The 20,642-nt window shown below is 36.9% G+C and overlaps 1 protein-coding gene across 1 annotated transcript in view; it reads right to left on the reverse strand.

Moving 5' to 3' along the window:
• Positions 1 to 20,642, reverse strand: part of KCNH5 (potassium voltage-gated channel subfamily H member 5) — a 259,894-nt gene that overhangs the window by 51,537 nt on the left and 187,715 nt on the right. The window contains 4 exon segments of the mRNA XM_036010818.1: positions 5,601 to 5,797; positions 17,137 to 17,275; positions 17,277 to 17,335; positions 17,338 to 17,368. Of these exon segments, the coding sequence (XP_035866711.1) occupies positions 5,601 to 5,797; positions 17,137 to 17,275; positions 17,277 to 17,335; positions 17,338 to 17,368 (426 nt within the window).

Genomic DNA, 20,642 nt, shown 5'->3' on the forward strand with positions numbered 1-20,642 from the left:
GTTCAATCTGCATCATTTTTTTCAAATTTCAGTTATCAATATATTTATTTGAGATTTTGTGAAATTGGCCATATCATAATCTTAACTGTCATTTCTAATTAAGAATCGTCCTCAACACCAGCTCATTCCATGCCTGCTTCTGCTACCAACCATGGCTCAGAATTTCCCAATTCTACATGCAGACACGTTTTTCTTTTCTTCCTTCCTTTACTTCTTCCATTTGTAAAAATCAACAAATTTTAGTGTTCAATTGCCATATTTGGCAGTAAACTTGTCAGTTTTTCATAACGTTTAATGTGAAAGTGCTAACCTCTTATAAAATAACAAAATGCCAAGATGAAAAGAATAACTGTTTTGCTTAATGTGAGAATTTTCTCCTTATATATGCTTATAAGAGGTGGTATAGTAGCCAGTATAGCTCTTAAAAGTATTGACAAGATAGCAAAGAGTATATCAGAGCATAGCATTATCAGCAGAGTGAGATTTTACCACATTCAGCAGCACCACTTGAAAAATACTGATATGCAAGTTGCATGCTCTTCCTGAAACAAGACCCTTCTCCACGCATGTGACATACCTGCTGTGGCCACACCATAAATGCTGGCTCGTGCTGAGCCTAGGAGTCCTGTTCTGGACTCTGAACACAGCTTAGAGCTGTTTTTTCGGCTCCACTGTTAGTTTTATTCTGAATCACAGTGTGAACGGCACTAAAATCAATCTGTAAATCACATGCAAACTCATGCTATATACCTTCCTTCTTCCCTATTAAAAAACAACACAACTTAGCATTGCATTTTACTCACAATCTTCTGCCCAAGAATTCTAATCTAGGCTGCATAGCAGAAGTACAGCCAGCAAGGGATTCAAAGAGTGTGGATTCCAATCCCACCTCTGAAGCTAATTAGCTAAATGAACTTAAGCAATTCATGTAATTCTCTGGGTCTCAGTTTTCTCATCTCTAAAGAAAATAAGTTGAACTACAGAATCTACAAGGTCTTTCCGTGCTCTAGAATATTTCACTGTCTGAAATAAAATTCTAACTCCAGTGCTGTCATACCTCCTGGAATCCCTCCCTGTCTCCCGCGATGAAATAGATTCACCCCTGCCATGCCCTCTTGGTGTCCTGAGGGTAGCCTCCTCATTGCACTTACCTGGCTCTATTATGATTATTCACCTGACTCTCTCACTAGACTGCAGGCTCCTGGAGAGCAGGCACTCGGCCTTGTATCTCCATTACCCCACAGGTAAGCAACAGGAGAGTGATGAATGTATACTGCATATACACTAAGCCAGCCAGTACTTCGTGTGCCACATTTTATTGAAATGTCTCACCAGAAAAGGTATAGAAAGTAACAAATAGAACTCCTCACTCACCCTATTTAAACAGTGAATTGGAGGAAAAATGTGTTCTTGCTTTTTTGCAAGTGAAAGAGATGTTTAGAAATAATTAAAAATCCCAGCCATACTTAATGTTGCTAGAAGTGTTAATGTAGCCTTTATTTTAGGTTTCAAGGGAAAGGAATATTCCTGACAGCTTCATGGACAAATGTACCCACCAATTTGAAAATACTTCATTCCTTATACTCACAAAAGATAATGTCAGTAGCTTTCAGTGTCTTTATGGAAAAAAGTTATAGTGAAATCACCAAGATAGGCACAGATGTCAGGACCTCAGAGAATACAGATTTCCAATCAACCTTTATAAATGGTACATTGCGGGTCTTAAACCATCCACATGGTGGATGATTTTCTAGGAGGAGTCACAGAATTCAAGATATAGTCATGGCTTTGACTTACTACAGTATAAAGATACAAAGCAAATTTAGCAAAGGGAAAAGACGCACGAGCAAAGTCCAAGAGAAGCTAAGCACAAGTCTCCAAAGGTCCGCTACCTAATTCATTCAGCAACAAGTTGTGACAACACCTGTGAAATGCTACCGCCAGCAGGGATGCTATTTGGAACTCTGTGCAGGCATTTTTGGTGGAGACTGTTCACACAGGTATCCTTGGCCTCACAGGTGCCACGATTCCAGACTCCAGGAAGTAAATGTCTAGTATAAACCACACTGTATGAATAAATAGGGTAGGCACCATGAGCCACTCTTATCAGAGTCACGGGAACCCTCTTGAAATTCAAGTTCCCAGATGCCAGCCAAGGGCCCACTTTATAAGCAGGTCTTTCAAAGTTCAGCCATCATGCCCGCCATATTAACTCCTTTACACAAATGGTAAATGTCATTGTATAACAGCTAGGCAATTTGCAAAAATTTCTTTAAAAATCTGATTAGAATCATTTAAAATTTAGATATCACCCATGCTGGGTGTGCCGCTTGCCTTCTCAGACCCATACATACAAGCTGGTTCTTAAGTTAATAAACACCATTTTGACATTTCAAAAGAAGGCCTCTTAACTGAGCTAAGCTGTGAGAAATAAACTCCCGGTGTGTAAGCACCCCCAGCCTGTGGTCTTTTGTTGCAATAGCCCGGAATTGAGACAGCTGCTTTCACATGGCACTGGCAAGGGGGAGTAGGTGAGACAGACATTACAGGGCCCTCAAATCCCAAAAGATCTACTTAGTGGTCTTTGACAGAAGTTTGCCAACCCCTGCTCTGGCTATTGGAAGAAATTACCAGTTTTAGTTCTAGGATGTCATATAGAGGAGCTGAAGGATGTGTAGTGAGAGCTATATTTGCATAACAAAAACCTTACTTTTCCTTAATGAGGATGAAGGCAGGCAGCTGAAGCACTGTGACATGCCTCCCCGTGGCAGCCACCAAGAACTGCACACTAGACAAACCGCTTACATGTATCTGCTCATGTGGCCAGAGCCATAATCAATGATGGCTGAAAACCAGGGCTCCAAATCTGCTCCCCCAACTTCCTAGGAGCAAGCTTGCACTTAATTATGGTTATGACAGCTATGAGGTATCAGTGGTACACTAACGACATAGTTTTAATCATATAATTCACAACAAGTGTTTGTTGCAAGAATGCTTACAATAATAGCAATGAGAACAAAATAATTTTTTATTAGCTCATTTGGGAATGAAGTTAACAGTGACTGAATGAATTAGAAACTCTAAATTGCTGAGTGTGTCTGTGGGATATTGTCATGGAAAAAAAAAAAGAGTCAGCTACTTGGACAAGCCAATGCAACTGGGTATAATCTGAAAGAATACAGGTTTTAGAATCAGACAGAGATGGATTCAAATCCAGACCCCAACTCATCATTTATTTGGCAACTAGCTGTCCCACTCTTGGAACTTAACCTCCTCACTGAAGAGCTAGAGATTATACATGGGGGATGTTGTCTGTGGGTGGTTGGTATTTAGTAAGATTAGTTATTATATATAAAATAAGTTGATATTTATGGCTATAAAATAGGCTCTCAAAATGGTAGCTGTTCTCATGAATCACTGGAGTATATTTTCTCACAGTTTCTCTCTTTTTTCCCTGAGAATACAGTGACACTGACTGACAATATGCTTGTCCCTACATTTTGCCCAGCTCATCAAGGTTGTCCATGGACTTCAGAAACACTGAAAACAATTATTTAAACCTATCCAGGTTATAACAGGGAACAGGTTATAAAGGGAAGAAGCCACTTGATGTAACTCACGCAGTGGCATTTGTAGGGGCAGGCGCACATTCCTGGGCCCCCTTAAAATACTACATGCGTTTTGTCTCCAGCTTCTCTTCCTATCAGAGGTGGGCACACTGGTGGTATGTGCACTTGGCTCTTATAACCTGTGTATATGGCCTGTGTGTGCACACATGTGACAGTGTGCACACGTGTGTGAGTGTGTGCATGTGTGAGTGTGTGCATGTGCTCAGATGTATGAAAGACAAAAATTGGGAAAATTGTAATAGCATAATCAATAAAATATACTTTAAAAAAAGAAAAATGGCAATGGAGCTTTGTGATGAATTCATTTTGAAGGACCAAAATTTGTTTTCTACTGGTGAGTTTTTAATTACGTCTTTGAGACCTTGCATTGCAAACATATCAGTTGGAGATTTGATAAAATCCCTCTGGGCCTGAGTTTCCTTATGTGTTTTTAAGAGAAAATAACTGCTCTTTTTTTTCACAGGTATATTATAACATAAGATGAGATTCTGTGTAAACAACCTGCTTTGGGGGAGACAGTGACAAATAAGATCTGTACTGAGGATGGTAACAACGTAGGTCTTTTTGGTAATCTTGCAGTATGTAAAAAGATTCCCAAACTGGCAAAATTTAGATTGGAAAACATATATAAGAACTCCAAATATCTAACAGACTGCCTTGTAGAAAAGAAATTTGTCATTGGAGAAGAGAGAGCCTAAATCAAAGGAGACATAATAATTTTGCTTCATACTAAAAGGGACTCAGAGTCCCTAATGAGTAAGCAAGAAAGTTCCACATTTAGACTGTATTTGGCAAGCCTATTCCACATTCATCACTACCTTAACTCTCAATTACTTGTACAAATGCACGTTTTACAAATAGTGCTTCACATAATACCCACACTGGACTGTAGGCTCCTTGACGTAAGAACTCTGTATTTAGTCTATGTGCTCTCAACAGCTCTTTACATTTTGTCTTGCAGGCTGTGGATGCTCAACAGCTATTGGTTAACAAAAATATAGACTGAAAATGCTGTTCAGATACAGAACAAATATTGTGACACAGCTAGTACGAATATGATTTCTGAATCTAATCCTCTTTTAGAACCCTAACTAGGGAATTACATTGATTTGCTTATGTTCATTTCTCTGTTCCTACAGCAGAGATGTTAATTTGTCTCCTGGCTTGACTTTTTTCCTGCATGTTAACTACAGGGAAGGTTCTGTTTAATGGGGTTAGGGGAAGAGAAGTTTTGTTAGTTCAAAATACTTCATGATAGTCGATGGGCAATCATTTTACATGAAATTCCCTTTATGCAGTTATCCAAATGGGTATTTCATTCTTGGCAACAAAAGAGCCCTAGCCAATGTCCAATGACCTATAAACCAGAGCTATGAGATTTCTTTATGTAAATTAAATCTGTGTTTACATCATCCATAAAAAAGAAAATGGCAATGAAGATTCTATTTGCAACAGAAGGGCAAAGTAAAGAATTCCTATATGTATTTGTAGGATATGTCAGTGTAGCTAATCATTTTTTGAGATAGTGTGCTTAGAAAGAATTATTGGGGAAAAATCTTTATGAGTTGATTACTAAATGAGAAAAGGTTTTAAAGTGAATCAAGAAATAGGCAACCAGTTTGATTAACCTCAGCAGCTTAAAGAAATCCACATAATAAAGAGACATAAATATTAACTTTGTGGCAGTATTATAAACCCCCAAGAACTAACTAATTATATCATAGTACAGCTTGTTTATTTTTCCTCAAGTCTGTTTTTCATTTTGCATCTTAAATAGTAATGATTAAAATCTTTAGCCATGTACTCAGGGGCTTTTCCTCTCTTAAAAAGTAAACAAAATGCAAAGAAAAGGGAAATTATGTCACTTCACACTGCTGCAAAATGAAAGAATTTTTCCAAGCCTCCACTAACACAGCAGGACATGTTAACCCCCCTGGATACGACCAGGGGAAGTGGATCCAGACAACATACCCGTTTCCTTAGATTGCAAGTAAGAGTGAGATTCCTGGAGAAGGAGTTTGCGAAAGCTGTGTAAAAGTCCAGGACTTTGAGAAGGGCTTCTCGCTTGATGATGTGGAGGTCACAGTACGTCAGTGCCCGGACATTGGCGCACGCGTGAGCAAGGGTGGTTTCCTTCCAGAAGATGTCTCCAAATACGTCACCTTTTCCTGGAAAACAGCATAAGATATGTATTCAAGTGTCCACACTAGTTCCTATCCTAACCACTCTTTTTACTCAGTTTCATGCATGGTATTGATGTCCTAGCATAACTTTGAGCTTGAGTGTATAATCCCATCGGTACACATATAACAATTTACAACATTTTTATATGACATATAAAATAATATCACCTTGAATTCAATTCTTGATGGAAATCTGGAGTGACATGAATAAATGAAAGCAGATGGAGAAGCCAAAAAACGTATTTTAATGAATAATTTCATTATTTTCTGCTACCTTAACTTTTCTCATTCTGAACAGAAGAAGCAAAGGAGACTCCTTAGTTTGATCTTTTCTTCTGCTTGTTCTGGTAGAGATGACAGTAAAATGCGATATGCAAGATCTACTGTTACAGCCTCTATAAATCTGGAACTGATTCAACCTATATGAAACATGTATTATCCAGCAACTAAGTCTTGCACTCCGGCAGACAGAAACTCTCCATGACTTACTCTACCAAAGATGTTTTTCCCTTGCTGCCAAGCCAAACCTTATGCAAGTCCTCAGGGTGCAGCCGCAGAGCTCCCCGGCCACAGTTACAGAGGCTAGGGAGCTGAGTAGGGTAAAACACAGAGACTCAGGTTTGTTATGCCTTAAACAGCCCCATAAAGAGTACATCTACTGTGGTCAAATGTAGATACCTTTTTAAATTCTAGAACACACAGAAATCTATTCACTGCAGAGTACATTCCAGTCCGTGACCTCAACTCAACAGTTCCCCATCCCAAATCAAGAGTACATACTTAGTTGCCCTTCCTGCTGAGGCAGTTTCATGAGGCCCCTAGCACATGCAGGTGGGGAAATCTTCCTACAGACACTCTGCCAAAGACTAACTCTTTCTGGACTCTGACCACAGAGATGAGCAAGTACCTGTTCTCATCATGAAGATTAAAGTCAGAACTGACAGGGAAATAAAAGAAGGATAAAGACATAACACTTCAGGCCAGTGAGACCATCAGAGGAAAAAATAACATGTAACCAGAGAAGTGTGTGTGTGTATGTGTGTGTGTGTGTGTGTGTGTATGAGAGAGAGAGAGAGAGAGAGAAAGAGAGAGAGTGAGAGAGGAGGAGGAGAAGAAAAAGAGGAAGAAGGAGAAGGAGAGGAGGGAAGGGGAGGGGAGGAAATGAAAGTAAGGGAAGGGAAGGGAAGCGGAGGGGAGGGAAGGGGAAGGGGCAGAAACAAAGAAAGGTTGAGTGAGTGAGATTACAGATTCTTTGCTCACACAAGCAGTTTGGAAATCCTTAGAGAACCACAAGGCAATCTGAGGTAGAAAAAGAAAACACTCGTATTATTGAAGAGGTAATTAAAAGTACCATATAATCATATGGTCAGCATGAACTAACCGTAATGGATATTTAATTAATCTTGAGTGATCTCATTTGTTTCTGGGCCCTCAAATATTCCATTTAGTTAGTGACACTGACAACTCAACTACCTGCCTGGCCACCACACCTTTGTTCAAGAAGGAGTAATAGGTGCCTGGGACCCGAATAAGGCGTCCAAGGCTGGAGGGCATTGCAGTGACCTGACGGAAACTTCAGCCAGGGAAATCTCAAAGACAAACCCCACTTCCACTTAATAGATAAAGCTCAGAAATGCCATTCTCTTTACATTAGTAATGCCAAATTAGACATGTTTATTCTAATTACATGATTAAAGTACCAATTTACTTGTAAAATGTTCACTGACATAATATTTAAAACATCCAAAAAAGGTAGAAGACAAGTATAAATGAATAAATACATTTTGGACTATTATGCAGCCACTAAATAAATTGAAAAAAGTGACAGAGATATGTTCATGTTATGTAAAATAATAAAAGCAAGATATTAAATCATATACATATGATCTCATTTTATGCACTTTATCCCACCTGTCAGAAACACATGTGTACACTCAAAGAAAATTCATTAAAATGGTAGGTTCTCTCTCTGCTTTAGGGCATAAGGGATAGATTTTCTTTAGTCTTATAATTTACATGCATAATGTTTTTCAACAGAAGAGATCAACTGTTACACAGGGTCCAGCAGAAGTAAGCCTTGCTTGAGTGTGGTTGGTAGGATAGTAATATGAGTGTAATAATTTATAGTTTTAATTTGAACATTTCAACTAAAATGTCATATGCTGTGCTTGAGTGTGATATCGTTGTTACAGAATTACATGCTTATTGTTTTGTAATAAAATATTTCGTAAAAAGGGGATGGCATTATTTGTGCTAGACCCTATATTATCATAGCCCTTGGTGCTACGAAAATAACAGGCTTTTAAATGGCATCATTTTAAATGATCTACTTCTTGTTTCTTTTCCTCTATGGCCATTGTTATTCTTTCTATACTGCGGTTTTCTCTGAAGAGATAGAGAAAGGGTTACACTTCTTTCTGTTTCATTTCTGTGACCAGTTTTCAAGTTATCACTCACAATACAATCTCTGACCCACGTGTAAGTGCTCATTAGTTTTCAACTATTTGATTTTCATGTATAGTAACTTTAATAATAATCAATGCCTTTGACTTAGTAATTCCACTTCTAGGAATCAGTCAAAAGAATCAGAAGCAACACATGCAATACTCACTATAGACGGGCATACATAAATAAATGTCCAACAACAATGGAAATTTATCTATCTACCCACCATCAATTACAGAATACAGAATTAAAACTAGTTTCTGAAATAACATTCAAAAATGCTTATCTTCCAATGTTACATTTAAAAAAGATCCAAAGAAGAATATGATTGTCATCAGAGCTATAACTAAGTACGTAAACATGAAAGTGAAACTGCAAGACTAAATGAGTTGTCAATGAAATATCTATCTCATTTTTCTTAAAGAAAAATAATGTTGATAGAACCGAAGTATATTGCATTCTTCTATATAGTATATTACAAGTTACTATTAATAGGTCAATTGATAATAAAGTATGTTAAAAATCAAAAGGAATAAAAGACTAAAAGAGAATGTGTTTAAATAATTACAGTAATTGGTTTCAAATAATGTCTATTGCTTTTCTTCTTTCTACTTTGTTTTATCAAATTTTTCTCAATTGAATCTGCCTCATTTAAAAATAGCAAAGTATTTCACAGATGTCTTTCCTTACACTTTTAAATAAAACTAAATTCATAAAATATGTACATAAATCTATGTATATCAAATAAATATTCATTGATGGTAAGTGCATCATCAATATATAGATATATAATTATATATTTATATAATTTATAGATATATAAATATATAGATAAATTCCCCTTGCCACTTTTCATTATGGAAGCACTCAAATGTCTGTTACATATTTTACTTTACCTAACTGATGAAATTAAAACCCTTGCCATATTTACATCAAAAATGTTAAATTTAAATTATTTATATTTTTTGCATTTTGGAGAAATAAAAAGCACATGATGCAGAAAGAACAGAATTAAACTATAACATAATATAAACTCATGAGGGCCCAGAATTGTCTCTGTTTTGACTAACACCATTAACCTCCATGCATAGAACAGTTCAAGAGCTCAGCAAACATGTATTGAAACACACACACATGAGAAAAGGAGAGAAGGGGAGACAACAGTGCAAATCAGAAATGTAAGGTTAGAGTTAGAATTGATGCTCTAAAACTAACAGTGTAGTTTAGACCAGGTTACGGAGCTACCTGAATCATCGTCTGTCCCTTTGACTCTAAAGGGAACAGGATAAAGAACAACTAAAGCTTATGGCTTCTCTACATCTATAATTCTACATTAAGTGAACTCAAAATTATCAAATTATATTTTCAAGATGATAATTTTTCAGTGTCTCACTGTCAGAAAAAAATAACTTTAAAATCTAGGCCCTCAATTCTAAATCCCATTACAATTTTGAAAAGTAACAGAAAAGTTAACTGACTCAACCAAAGTAAAACTTATCTCCTCAATTCATCTCCCCCCTAAAAATGTCTACAGAAAAGCATAGCAAAATTAACAAATGTGGGTAATTCTACTCCCAACATCAGAACTGACATTACCTAACAAGTAATACTAATGTTTTATACCATAGAATTTCCATTAGGTTACACAATATATCAGCTGGATATTAATCAACTATTTCAAAATTCACTTATCCAGTTTACTATATCATCTAATAGTTACTCAATTCACAACAAACATTTACAGCCTTTCTGAGAAGATGGTTGCCACATGAATCAATTAATTAATTTACCAGCAACAGTAGAGCTGGCTAGTGTCCTTCTTCAAGGAATATTATGCACATTTACACTGAGTGATCTGCAGAAATCACAGGTTGTGGCGATACGGGATTATGTATGGAATGTCCAATAGAGAAGTACACTGCTCTTCACCACAAACATTTTGTACACTTGCAGGGCTGGGGACCCCCATTTGTCATGATGAGTGTAGAATATCTGATGCTAGTTTTTAGGTCAGCTCCCACTGTGTGCAAGTAGTTTAGCTGTAAACATTTTAGAGCCTGAGAAAATTAAACTTCCCTCAAAGCCCTAAAATTAGTAGAAGAGTTCACACTCAACATGAAAGTTGTTGTTTGGTCTATTTATATTTTCTCAGGTCTCTGCATTAAGTCGTATGAAGTATTTCCCTTCTAAACCACAGAAAACAGGACTGTAAAATAGAGGCAAATGTGAAAGTTTCATAGAGTAGGCAATGGAAAATTTAAAGACAAGATAGAAACAGCATTACACCATAATTAAAGGAGTACTACAGATAATGGCATGCTTGGGGACTATGGTCCTCTGAGGTGCTGGTTTTACAACCAGAGTGTTTTAAAAAATGCAAAGCACATTATTGGTGAGTTAATGACATGGATTCAATGAATGCATATAAATTATCTCGGTTATTCATCATTATGTACAGCTATCTAATATAGCCAACAAATCTCTAAAAATTTAGCATTTGAAGTTTACTTAGGTGGTATCCTGGAGTGAAAGTGGGGCTATAGTGATGGTTCTATTTGATGATCCTTCTCTAGAATGGACTTAATTTGTTTATTAGGCAGCCCTTCACCATAATTGATGATTGCAGTAGGCTCATAAACTTGAATATGAATACATATGCACAATATATATTCATTTATAAATGAACAATACTATGAATTTTTAAATTACATGATTTTAAGAGCTTTGAGTATTTATAGCAAGTGTCATATAGTAATATTTTAAGGAAAAGAACAGAAATAACAAGATTATATGTACTAAAATTAAGGAATTATATAGGGGGATTAGAATAGAATCTTCTCAAACATTAGAATGGATGCCTGCCAATCCTCAGTGATCAACATCCAAAGTCATTCTGTTGAAAAATTACTGGTATATTGAATACAAACTTATAGACACTTTTAGATAGATAATAAATCTTTTTTTTCTTTTTTTCACATTTTTTATCATTGTTCAAGTACAGTCGTCTCCATTTTCCCTTCACCATCCCCCCCGCCAAACATCCCCATAGGTAAATAATTCTTATCTACTAAAAATAACCACTGACATAGCTTACAGTTTTTTCTACACACACAAAGAGTGAGCCAACTAGCTCTTATTAAGTAGTTGTAAAAAAAATACAGAGTATCCTTATATTGGTAAGAAATGATGGTAACCACCTTTAAGAAGATAGATTATATGGTAAGACACAGGGTGGTACTCTGAGTTTGGCACTATTGGCATTAAGAACATATTGGTTATAAACAGAAACCCAAACATGTGCCCCAATCAAGGAAGTTATAGCATATATTTAAAAATCCAAGATAAAGACTAAATTAAAAAAGTTATATCTTGAAATTCTTCTGTTTTCTTTTCCCAGGAAAGCATTTGGAATTGATGCCTATAATAATGTCCATATTATAACTAAGTCGCATAACTTTCACATATGAGAGAAAGGATGGCTGCCCTATTCAGCCCATTGAATTAATGCTTCCAGTGTCCTAATACTCTCCTTAAGCTGGAGCATGTGCCTTGTGCTGTGTAGGGATAGAGACCTACAAGAAATAAAAAGCCTGCTCTTAAGAGTCTAATTTTGTAAGTCAGAGAGACATGCAAAAAAATTTACAAAATAGGAGGAGAAAAGTTCTACAGGACCAGGATAGGCAAAGCACGCACACACACGTGCACGTACTGTTTTGTATTTGAGGGGAATCAGGAAGACCACACAGAGAAGGCAGTGTTTGTGTTTAATCTGCAGGCTGAGGAACTCTAAAGTGTACCATTAGAACCATGGATAAATGATGTTATGATCACAACTTGGGAAGTTTAAAGCAAGACAAGTATGCATTTTTAACCAAAAAATGTTATAAAGTTTGCCCTTTAAACATGTCTGAATTAACTAAGTTCATCATCATAATATATAGAGCAAACCTATCTGGTGCATAGGTCAGTTTTTCAAAACACAAAAATGTGAATGCAAAAAATAATATTCTGGGGCTTGGGAAAAAATTCTTTTAGGTATTTAAAGTGTGAAGCACTTGACATCTAATCACAAGTACGCAGGAAGGAATCTAAAGTGCAGAATAAAAGTCACATTTTCACAGGTTCTCAAAATAGCAAAATATTATTCATTCACATCTCAGATTTTTTTTCTTTTTGCAATAAAAACAAGAAGCAGGCTTTTAATTCTGAGAACCATAATTTATAAGTTTTCCTTGATAATGCACAAATATTTATAAGACATGGACCGATTCTAATTATTAAACAGAATCTCAACCTCAGTACTAGAAATTACTCTTTTACACTATGAAGTTCATTTAATTCTGTCTTTTCCTTCCTCATGATGTCCCCTTCCCCACACCCCATAACAACTAACCCCTCCATCCAAAATGTATATGAACAAGAACAGTTCTTTTGAGAATTTGAAGTTACAATTAAGATACTTAGATATAGATTGTGTTAGATAATCAACAAAACAAACAGCAAGCAAAATAGAACCAGACACATGGACATGAAGAACAAACCGACAGTGACCAGAGGGGAGGATGGAGGGGGGATAACGGGAAAGAAGGGAAAGGGTCAAATCAAGAAACACATATAAAGGACCCATGGACAAAGCCAAAGGGGGGGGGTGTTACATATGAGAGGGGAGGGGAGGGGCAGAGGAGAATAATGGGATAAAAATGGGGACAACTGTAATTGAACAACAGTAAAAAATTAAAAATAAATAAACAAAGGCACTTTCATAGTCACTAAAAAAAAGACTAATGACTCCAATCATATGATTCTAACAATTAGCAAACATAGCAATGACAAACTGTCAAAGCAACAAAACAAATATCTTAGAAGCAGGTCTATTGTTAATAGGGACATGCCATTTTTATAGTCTCTGAAAGGTACCGTATACTTTGTTGAATCACTTGGAAGTAACCTGGCTATTTTAGCCATACCAATAAATCTGTTCACCTTAGGTAATTATAGGGTAGGAACAAAAAAGCAAGAAGATATTAAAGAATATGAAATATTATGCATGCATCATGAACTTAATTTAGAATTCTTTGTGTTTCATAAAAAATATGAAGGTCAGAAAAGTGGAGGTGGAAGAACTGAAGAACTTCAAGTTGAAAAAAGACATGAACTGCAATTATCTTCATATGCCCTATTTAGAAAACCATCTTGAAGCCATCTTTCAGTGTTAAAAAAAAGAAGGTATTTGTTGACTACATTTTTAATCTTTCCATTAATTAGTTATGCTTCAGAGCTTATTCATTAAACACCTTAGGGTTTTGACACACTAAAGAATTATGTACCTCCCAAGAGGACTGTTTAGAGGCAAGGATCCAAAAGGATAAAACTGCACCTGTTTTTGAATTCAAAGATCTTAATTAACTTTAAATGACCTCCCTTCTATACCTTTCAACTGACAAATGAATCTGTATTAAGAGAGGGCAAAACCTGCTTATTTCTCCTATCAGATCAATGTAGACAAAGTGTCATTTTTCCAATGTACTCAGATATGAGGGATACTATTTCTGTTTAACCCTTACAAGGCAAAAAATCATTAAAGATGAACAAGGACATATTTCAATGTTCAAAGCCACAATTCACAATGAAGATAGAATGGTTATAAATATCTGTGCACTAAATCACATGGCAACAACCACTATAAAGCACAAACTAAAGGAGGTGCGAGGAGACATAGATAAAGAACATTAATAATAAGACACTTTAACATGCCACTCTCTATTGAAAGATAGATCAAGAAGAGGAAAAATAAGAAAAGGATAGAAGACCTAACTTAAGGTAGGTAGAAAACCTAAAGATATATATCAAATTGTGCACCCTGATAATTTTTGGAAACTTTTCACTAAGTTTGTAATTATTCCAAAAGTAAACTACTACCAAAAAAATTGGAAGCAGGAAGAGGAAAAAGAGGGGAGGGAGGGGAGGGGAGAGGAAGAGAGGGCAGGGGAGGGGAGTGGGAGGAAGGAGAAGAACCAAAGGAATGACTGGACAGAGGAGCTGGAAAGGAATGGACATCATCAAAAAGTCAGGAGTAACTATTTTCCTCTCCCTTTCTTAAAATATTAAGCAATCTTGAGCATTAAAGAAACCATTCCCCTATTTTCATCACAAAATAAAGTATTTCTGATTTAGAAAAGTCTGAAAACATGCATTCCCAATGGAATCCACACGGAGAAGTCACAAAATGGAGCCAGTGTGATGACCTGCTGGATCAGTTAGGGAGGGCCCTCCTAGCAGGTTCCAAGCCCTTCAAGCAAAGCACAGGCAGCAGCGGGCACCCAGCTTCAGCTGCCTGGAAGACAAAACCTGCAAATGGTATGAACACAGCATGGGTCTGGGCCATGGCAGGAGTGCTCTCTGGGGCATGATGTGCCCTCATGTCTCTCTTGCAGCTTCATACTGGTCTCCTGCACAAAGTCACCAGGAGCCCACACTCCTGTATACAGTCCCCTCAGATTGCCTCTACTCTAAACCCAGACTGGAGGAAAGCTCAATACCAGGATGAGTTCCCTACATTTGTCTCTGCATCTGTCTCCTAGATTATCCAAATCACAGACTGGTGATTTGCAGGGACTTCCTGGGTCCCACTGCACAGACGCAATGCCACCAGCCCACCTGCACCTCTGCCAGCACGGTGCCGCCCCCACCAGTCCTGCTTACTTCTGCCTTGGAGAGATCACTTCCAGGTGTAAACATTTTTAAAAAAATGAAAACCTTCTGACTGCTTTTTGGTGGAACTAATATTTGTTAGATGCCCATGGAAAAAACAAACAAAAGGTTGCCAGACAGGTAAGTGCACAAATAACTTGACTCATTAAGCCAGAGATGAAAAGTCTCTGAATCCCAAGATTTTTGAGGGGATAAACAAAAAAGCACACACTCAAGGAAATAAAATGTGACAGTTATGTGATGAGATCGGTCCAATACCCAGAGGCCCTGTGTTCATTTTTACTGTGTCACTGAGCAAAACCAGCTACCATTTTATTTTAAAAGAAAAAGAAAATGCATTTTGTCTCTCTCACTGAGCAAATGATTGCAGCTCAGCAGACCCAGACTGCACTCAGGGCTTTCTCCATTTTTTTTAAGAAAAGAAGTTACTAAGGTAAAACCATGACAAAGAATATGGGGCAAAGCAAATGGCAATGAGTACACAGCTAGGTAATTTATCACAATAGTCCTCACATCACTGTAATATATTTGATATCTGTTTGCCCATCCGCCATCGACACGAACATGCAGGAAAAGAAAATACACCTGTTTGGGGTTTGTGTTTTATCCTCTTCTTTAAGTAAACAAGAATGGTTGTAGTGTGTATACACTACAAAGGATTGTTCTAACAAAATGTACACCTTGTATGAAAGATTATACACAACCCCTTTATACTCTAGGAAATGAAGCAGAGCAAGCGCTAAGTGGCATTAAACACACCCCAGTGCTGACTCTAAATGCTGTGTGAATTTTTCTCACAAAAAAATAAAAATAGGTACTAATTGAAATGTAATGGTAACTGTAATACTATTTCTAAACAGATGAGAAAAGGAGGTTTACCAACAACAGTGTTCAGTCATTTGAGACCCTGAACCATTTTCTCCGGCTCATGCCAATTTTACAGAAACCGTTCTGTGAGGGGTCATTGTTTCTGGGTTCTCCATTCTGTCTTTGCCAGGCAATTATGCTTTTTGAAATCATTTCTCCATTTCTTGTGCTGGAGTTTGCTTTTGCAGTTGCTGAAACACATCAGCCAATCTTGTACTTACGAGAGTAAGTGGCATTCAAGCTATGCTAGGTTGACCTCGGAAGCTAAAAAATCCAATAGTTTAAAATTGAGCTCATTTTTCATGAGACACAAGCCAGGAAAATGTGATCAAAAGGGAGTTGACAACCTGCAATTCTAACTTATTTTACTTGAGGAAAAAACATGGTTGATTCTCCTCTGACCTCATCATTGCTTCCTTTTATATCTATGTGAACTTCAGGAACCTGCTGCTGATATTTGAGTGAAAATAATCTAAAATATCATTTAGCATTTGTTATAACAATATATATATATATATATATATATATATATATATATATACACACACACACACTGTCCCCAAACATGAATTTTTTTTTCAAACATTGTCATTTATATGCATTGTCACTGCCTTTTTTGCTAGTACAACTAACTAGCAGGTCTCTGAATTATAGAATAAACTTATTAACCAAATAATTTTCCTGGTTGTGAATGGACAGAACCAGCTTTAAAAGCCTAAATTTACTTACATTGTGATTACTCCATTATAATGGGCCAAATTCATTTATCTCCTCATCACTTTCAGCTCACCACTTAGGTCCACTGGGACTCGGTAAAAAGATTTAGAGTAAATGATCTGAACTCAAGCTCTGACTCATTACTAACTAGCCGGGCAAGTTGCTAAATTTTGGGGGCCTCCCTTTGCTGAACTTTAAAGAAAGTGTTGAGTTAGACAGCTTCTATTGCCCTTCTAAAAGTAACATCCTGGATTACCAATCTGGCGGTCAATCCCCAAGCCATTTTCACACTCGTCAACATGGAGCACAGCCAGTTAAGGCTATGACCAGCTCTCGTCCAAAAGGTACTATCCTATTGTTGCCGAAGAAAGTTTCATCAAACCCTCATGCAGCCCGTTGAGCTGTGACAGATACTAATGTTCCTTGCTGAAGTAGCGTTACTAGTTTTCATTGAGATTCATCATCTCATTAGTGACCCGATTTCTGAAGTCAGCAAGCAAAGGAAATTTCTCTTAAGAAACCGAGAAGTGAAAATCTCTGAAACTGTTACGCATTTGCTACTACATTAGGAAAGTTCACAGTACCTAAAATAGCCACCACCTCATCATCCTGGATGACTTCCAAGGATCCTGACACCACAAAGCAGAGGGCATCCACACTTTCTCCAGCATGGTAAATGAGGTCCCCAGGAGCACAGTGAATAGTTTGGAATTCTACCGCCAAGGGCGCGCAGACACCCATCGCTGGCCAATCGAAAAGCAGGATGTTCATTAAAAACCTTCGGTTGAGATGAACACAGATATCAGCTCTCATGTCCTTGGGCAGATAGACAGAACCTGAGGAAAGTGAAAGATAAATAAGTGAGAAGAAAAGAGAAAGTAGTTATTTCAGAAAAAGTGCAATAAATATTTATTGACTATGACAAAGTCTGCAACACACTGTACCAGATACTCAGAAGGAAAAGTTGTAAGACAGCTCTACTCTCAAAGACCAAGTGATCCAATGAGATGGGCTGATGAGCATATGGACTATCACAATACAGTACCACATAGTGAGGCTTTGAGAGGGGTGTGGATCTCTCCACAGAACAGTCTCGAGGCGGTCAGGAAGAGTCTCAGAAAAACACATAATGTAACTGCACCCAAGAGCCAACTAAAATAGGGCATTAACATTCATTTTCGTATAGTTTCTGTTTTAGAATGTTTTATAAGTAAATGAAGATTCAGGGTAATGTTCTTTATTCCACATTGAAGCTGGATTTATAGAAACCAGTTATAAGAAAACACAATCAACAAAAGCACCTTTGCAACTTCACATGCTGTCACTGGCTGATGTAACTCCACTTTATATGTGTTTTTCCCACTCTGAATTTTTTTTAATTTTACAAATGCATTTATGTCCAGAAAGTGAAAAGCATATTCGCTAGCCGTCTGTAGGGCTTAGGGAACTGCAAATGTCAATGCCAGCAAAGTGGGCACATCATTTTGCTGGCAGCCCTTGCATTCTGGTTTCTGACTCCTAAAGACTGCTGAGGGCAACAGCAGAATCCAAGCTCTAGGCTTCCTTTAGAAGAGCCAGGGTTAGAGAGCTTTCATTGCCAATAGCTTTCAGACAGGGCAATTAAAGACCCAGATTAAAATGGACATTATTATCATATTTAATCAGATCATCATCAAGCAAGATGTGATTACAGAAGTCAGTATCACCCACCTTAAAGATGCATGTGCAAACTCACTTAGAATCTTCTCCCAATCATCTTGGTACACTATTTCCTATAATCAGAAATGATTTTCTTTGCTAAGCTTTAAATCCCTCAAGCTGGAGTCTAAGTTATACTGAATAATGTTTTAATATAAAATAATTTCTTTTTTGTACTAATTTCATATTAACCCTTAAAAATTACCTAAAGCTTAAAATAAACTCCTGATTGTTCTTTTTTAAAAAGATTTTATTTATTTTGATAGAGGAGAAGGGAGGGAGAAAAAGGAAGCATTAATGTGTGGTTGCCTCTTGTGCGCCTCCTACTGGGGACCTGGCCCACAACCTAGGCATGTGTCCTGACTGGGAATCAAACCAGTGACCCTCCGGTTCGAAGGCCTACACTCAATTCACAGAGATACACCAGGCAGGGCCTGATTATTCTTTTTATTTGGAGCTCACTATCAATGAAAAGTTGGCTACTTCCCTGTGTAAAAGACAAGCCTATCATAAATGTAAGACCATTAATTAAATTATGCTTTCCATACCCCCTTTCTTTAACCCCTCTTAAAGCTTATATATATCAGTTCACATACTGCATTTTTGGACCATAAGACGCACCTAGGTTTTAGAGGAGGAAAATGGGGAAAAATTTGAAGCAAAAATGTGGTAAAATATTTAATAACATAAATAACATAATATTTCACCAATGTAAATGTAATAGAACTCAACAGCAGCATTAACAAGCATTATTCCTCCCAAATTGCTGGGGGGGGGGTATCTTATAGTTCAAAAATACAGTACTTAGTATCTCTGGAGGGGGTTGTTTATACTCCTTTGAATTCCTATAGGCAATAGCAATCAGCTCAACTAGCTTTCTAAAAATCTCATCTTGGAGGAAAGAATACCTAACAAGAGCTTCAGGAGCAATTGACACTTTCTTTCCTCATCAATTGTTTTCCATAATAATGTAATGTTTTCTTTAATATATTAACTTTTAGTGACCTCTGACAACTTAGTCATTCAGTAGGCTCTTACTGAGTTTTTACTGTAGGGCATGCCACTGCATTAAGCCCCATGGAACTAGAAGGAGAAACAAGACATTGTATTTGCCTTGGAGAAGCTAACCATGCAGTAGGGAGAGGTAGGCATGTAAAGAGACAATTATAATACAATGAGAAAAATGACAGGGCATGGCCAGGTGCCAGGGAGCATGTGCTGCTTAGAAGTCATTACTTATGACTTAGGGCACCCTTAGATTGGGCTCAAAAGGACATAAGTCTGGGTGCAAATCTATCACTTACTACCTCCGTAACCTAAGGTATACAAAATCTATCAGTACCTTTATAACTCATGTTATTTAATCTCCCTAAAACATCTGTGAAATGGGTTGATAGTGGTTATTTCATAGGCTCATTACAGGAATTAAATGAGAGTTTAGCCCAGTTTAGCCTTGCACATGACAAGAGCTAAAGAAATGCTGTTTTTTTTATCATACTCATTGCAAATGAGTGTTCCTACAAAGTTTATTGTCACTTTAGCTCCCTACAAAAGCAATTTGCTATTTTTCATTTTCCATCCCTGTCTAAATTCTGTATTGTGGCTCTCTGATGAGATTCCAGGAACAATTAAGGATGTATTTCAGCATGAACCTAGAGATATCTCAAGCTGAAAATAAAATTAATGCTAGGAAAGCAAAAAAATTAAAAATAATTTAAAAATACACACACATTAACATTACACTGAATAGCTTAATGGAAAAAATTGATTATTCTATTTCTATCCCATTTACCTTAAAGGATTTTCATTGTTTTAGATTCATTTTGGTAATAGCCATTTTATGTCTTTTTAATTATTTCTTTCAGGATTCAAGCTGCAAATGAAATCTTCCAATGTTAGCAACATCCTGTGTTTAGTAGCATATCAAAAGAGGATTTTATTATTTTAAGTGCATCTTTCCTTTTTTGTTTTACTTCACTTATGACAGATTTATTCCTTTGACTGATATAATAGACCCAAGTGCGGATGTCATTAACCGACAAGTTAAAACTTAGTGTTAAAATAGACCAAAGCCACACCCAGCTCTTTCCCCATCCCTAGACAGGGCATATGCCTTCCGAAGTATATCTGTCATTCAATATGAGTATAGTAGTATTTTTTTCTGTAAATGAAGGTACTAACAACTGTCTTAGGTAGTAAAAATTTAGTTTTAAGTGATAAAATAAAATTATAATTCAAGATATGCTAAGCCCTGGTCCATTAATCCCAATTTCAATGTACTCTGCCTTGAATGTCATATCCAGTCTCTTGTCAGTTCCCTAATGGAGATCTCATAGTCATAAACAAATGAAATTACATTCCAATAGAAAATATTCAAGTTCTACTGACTTGT

This window comes from Phyllostomus discolor, chromosome 1 (genome assembly GCF_004126475.2).
Source record: "Phyllostomus discolor isolate MPI-MPIP mPhyDis1 chromosome 1, mPhyDis1.pri.v3, whole genome shotgun sequence".
NCBI lineage: Eukaryota > Metazoa > Chordata > Mammalia > Chiroptera > Phyllostomidae > Phyllostomus > Phyllostomus discolor.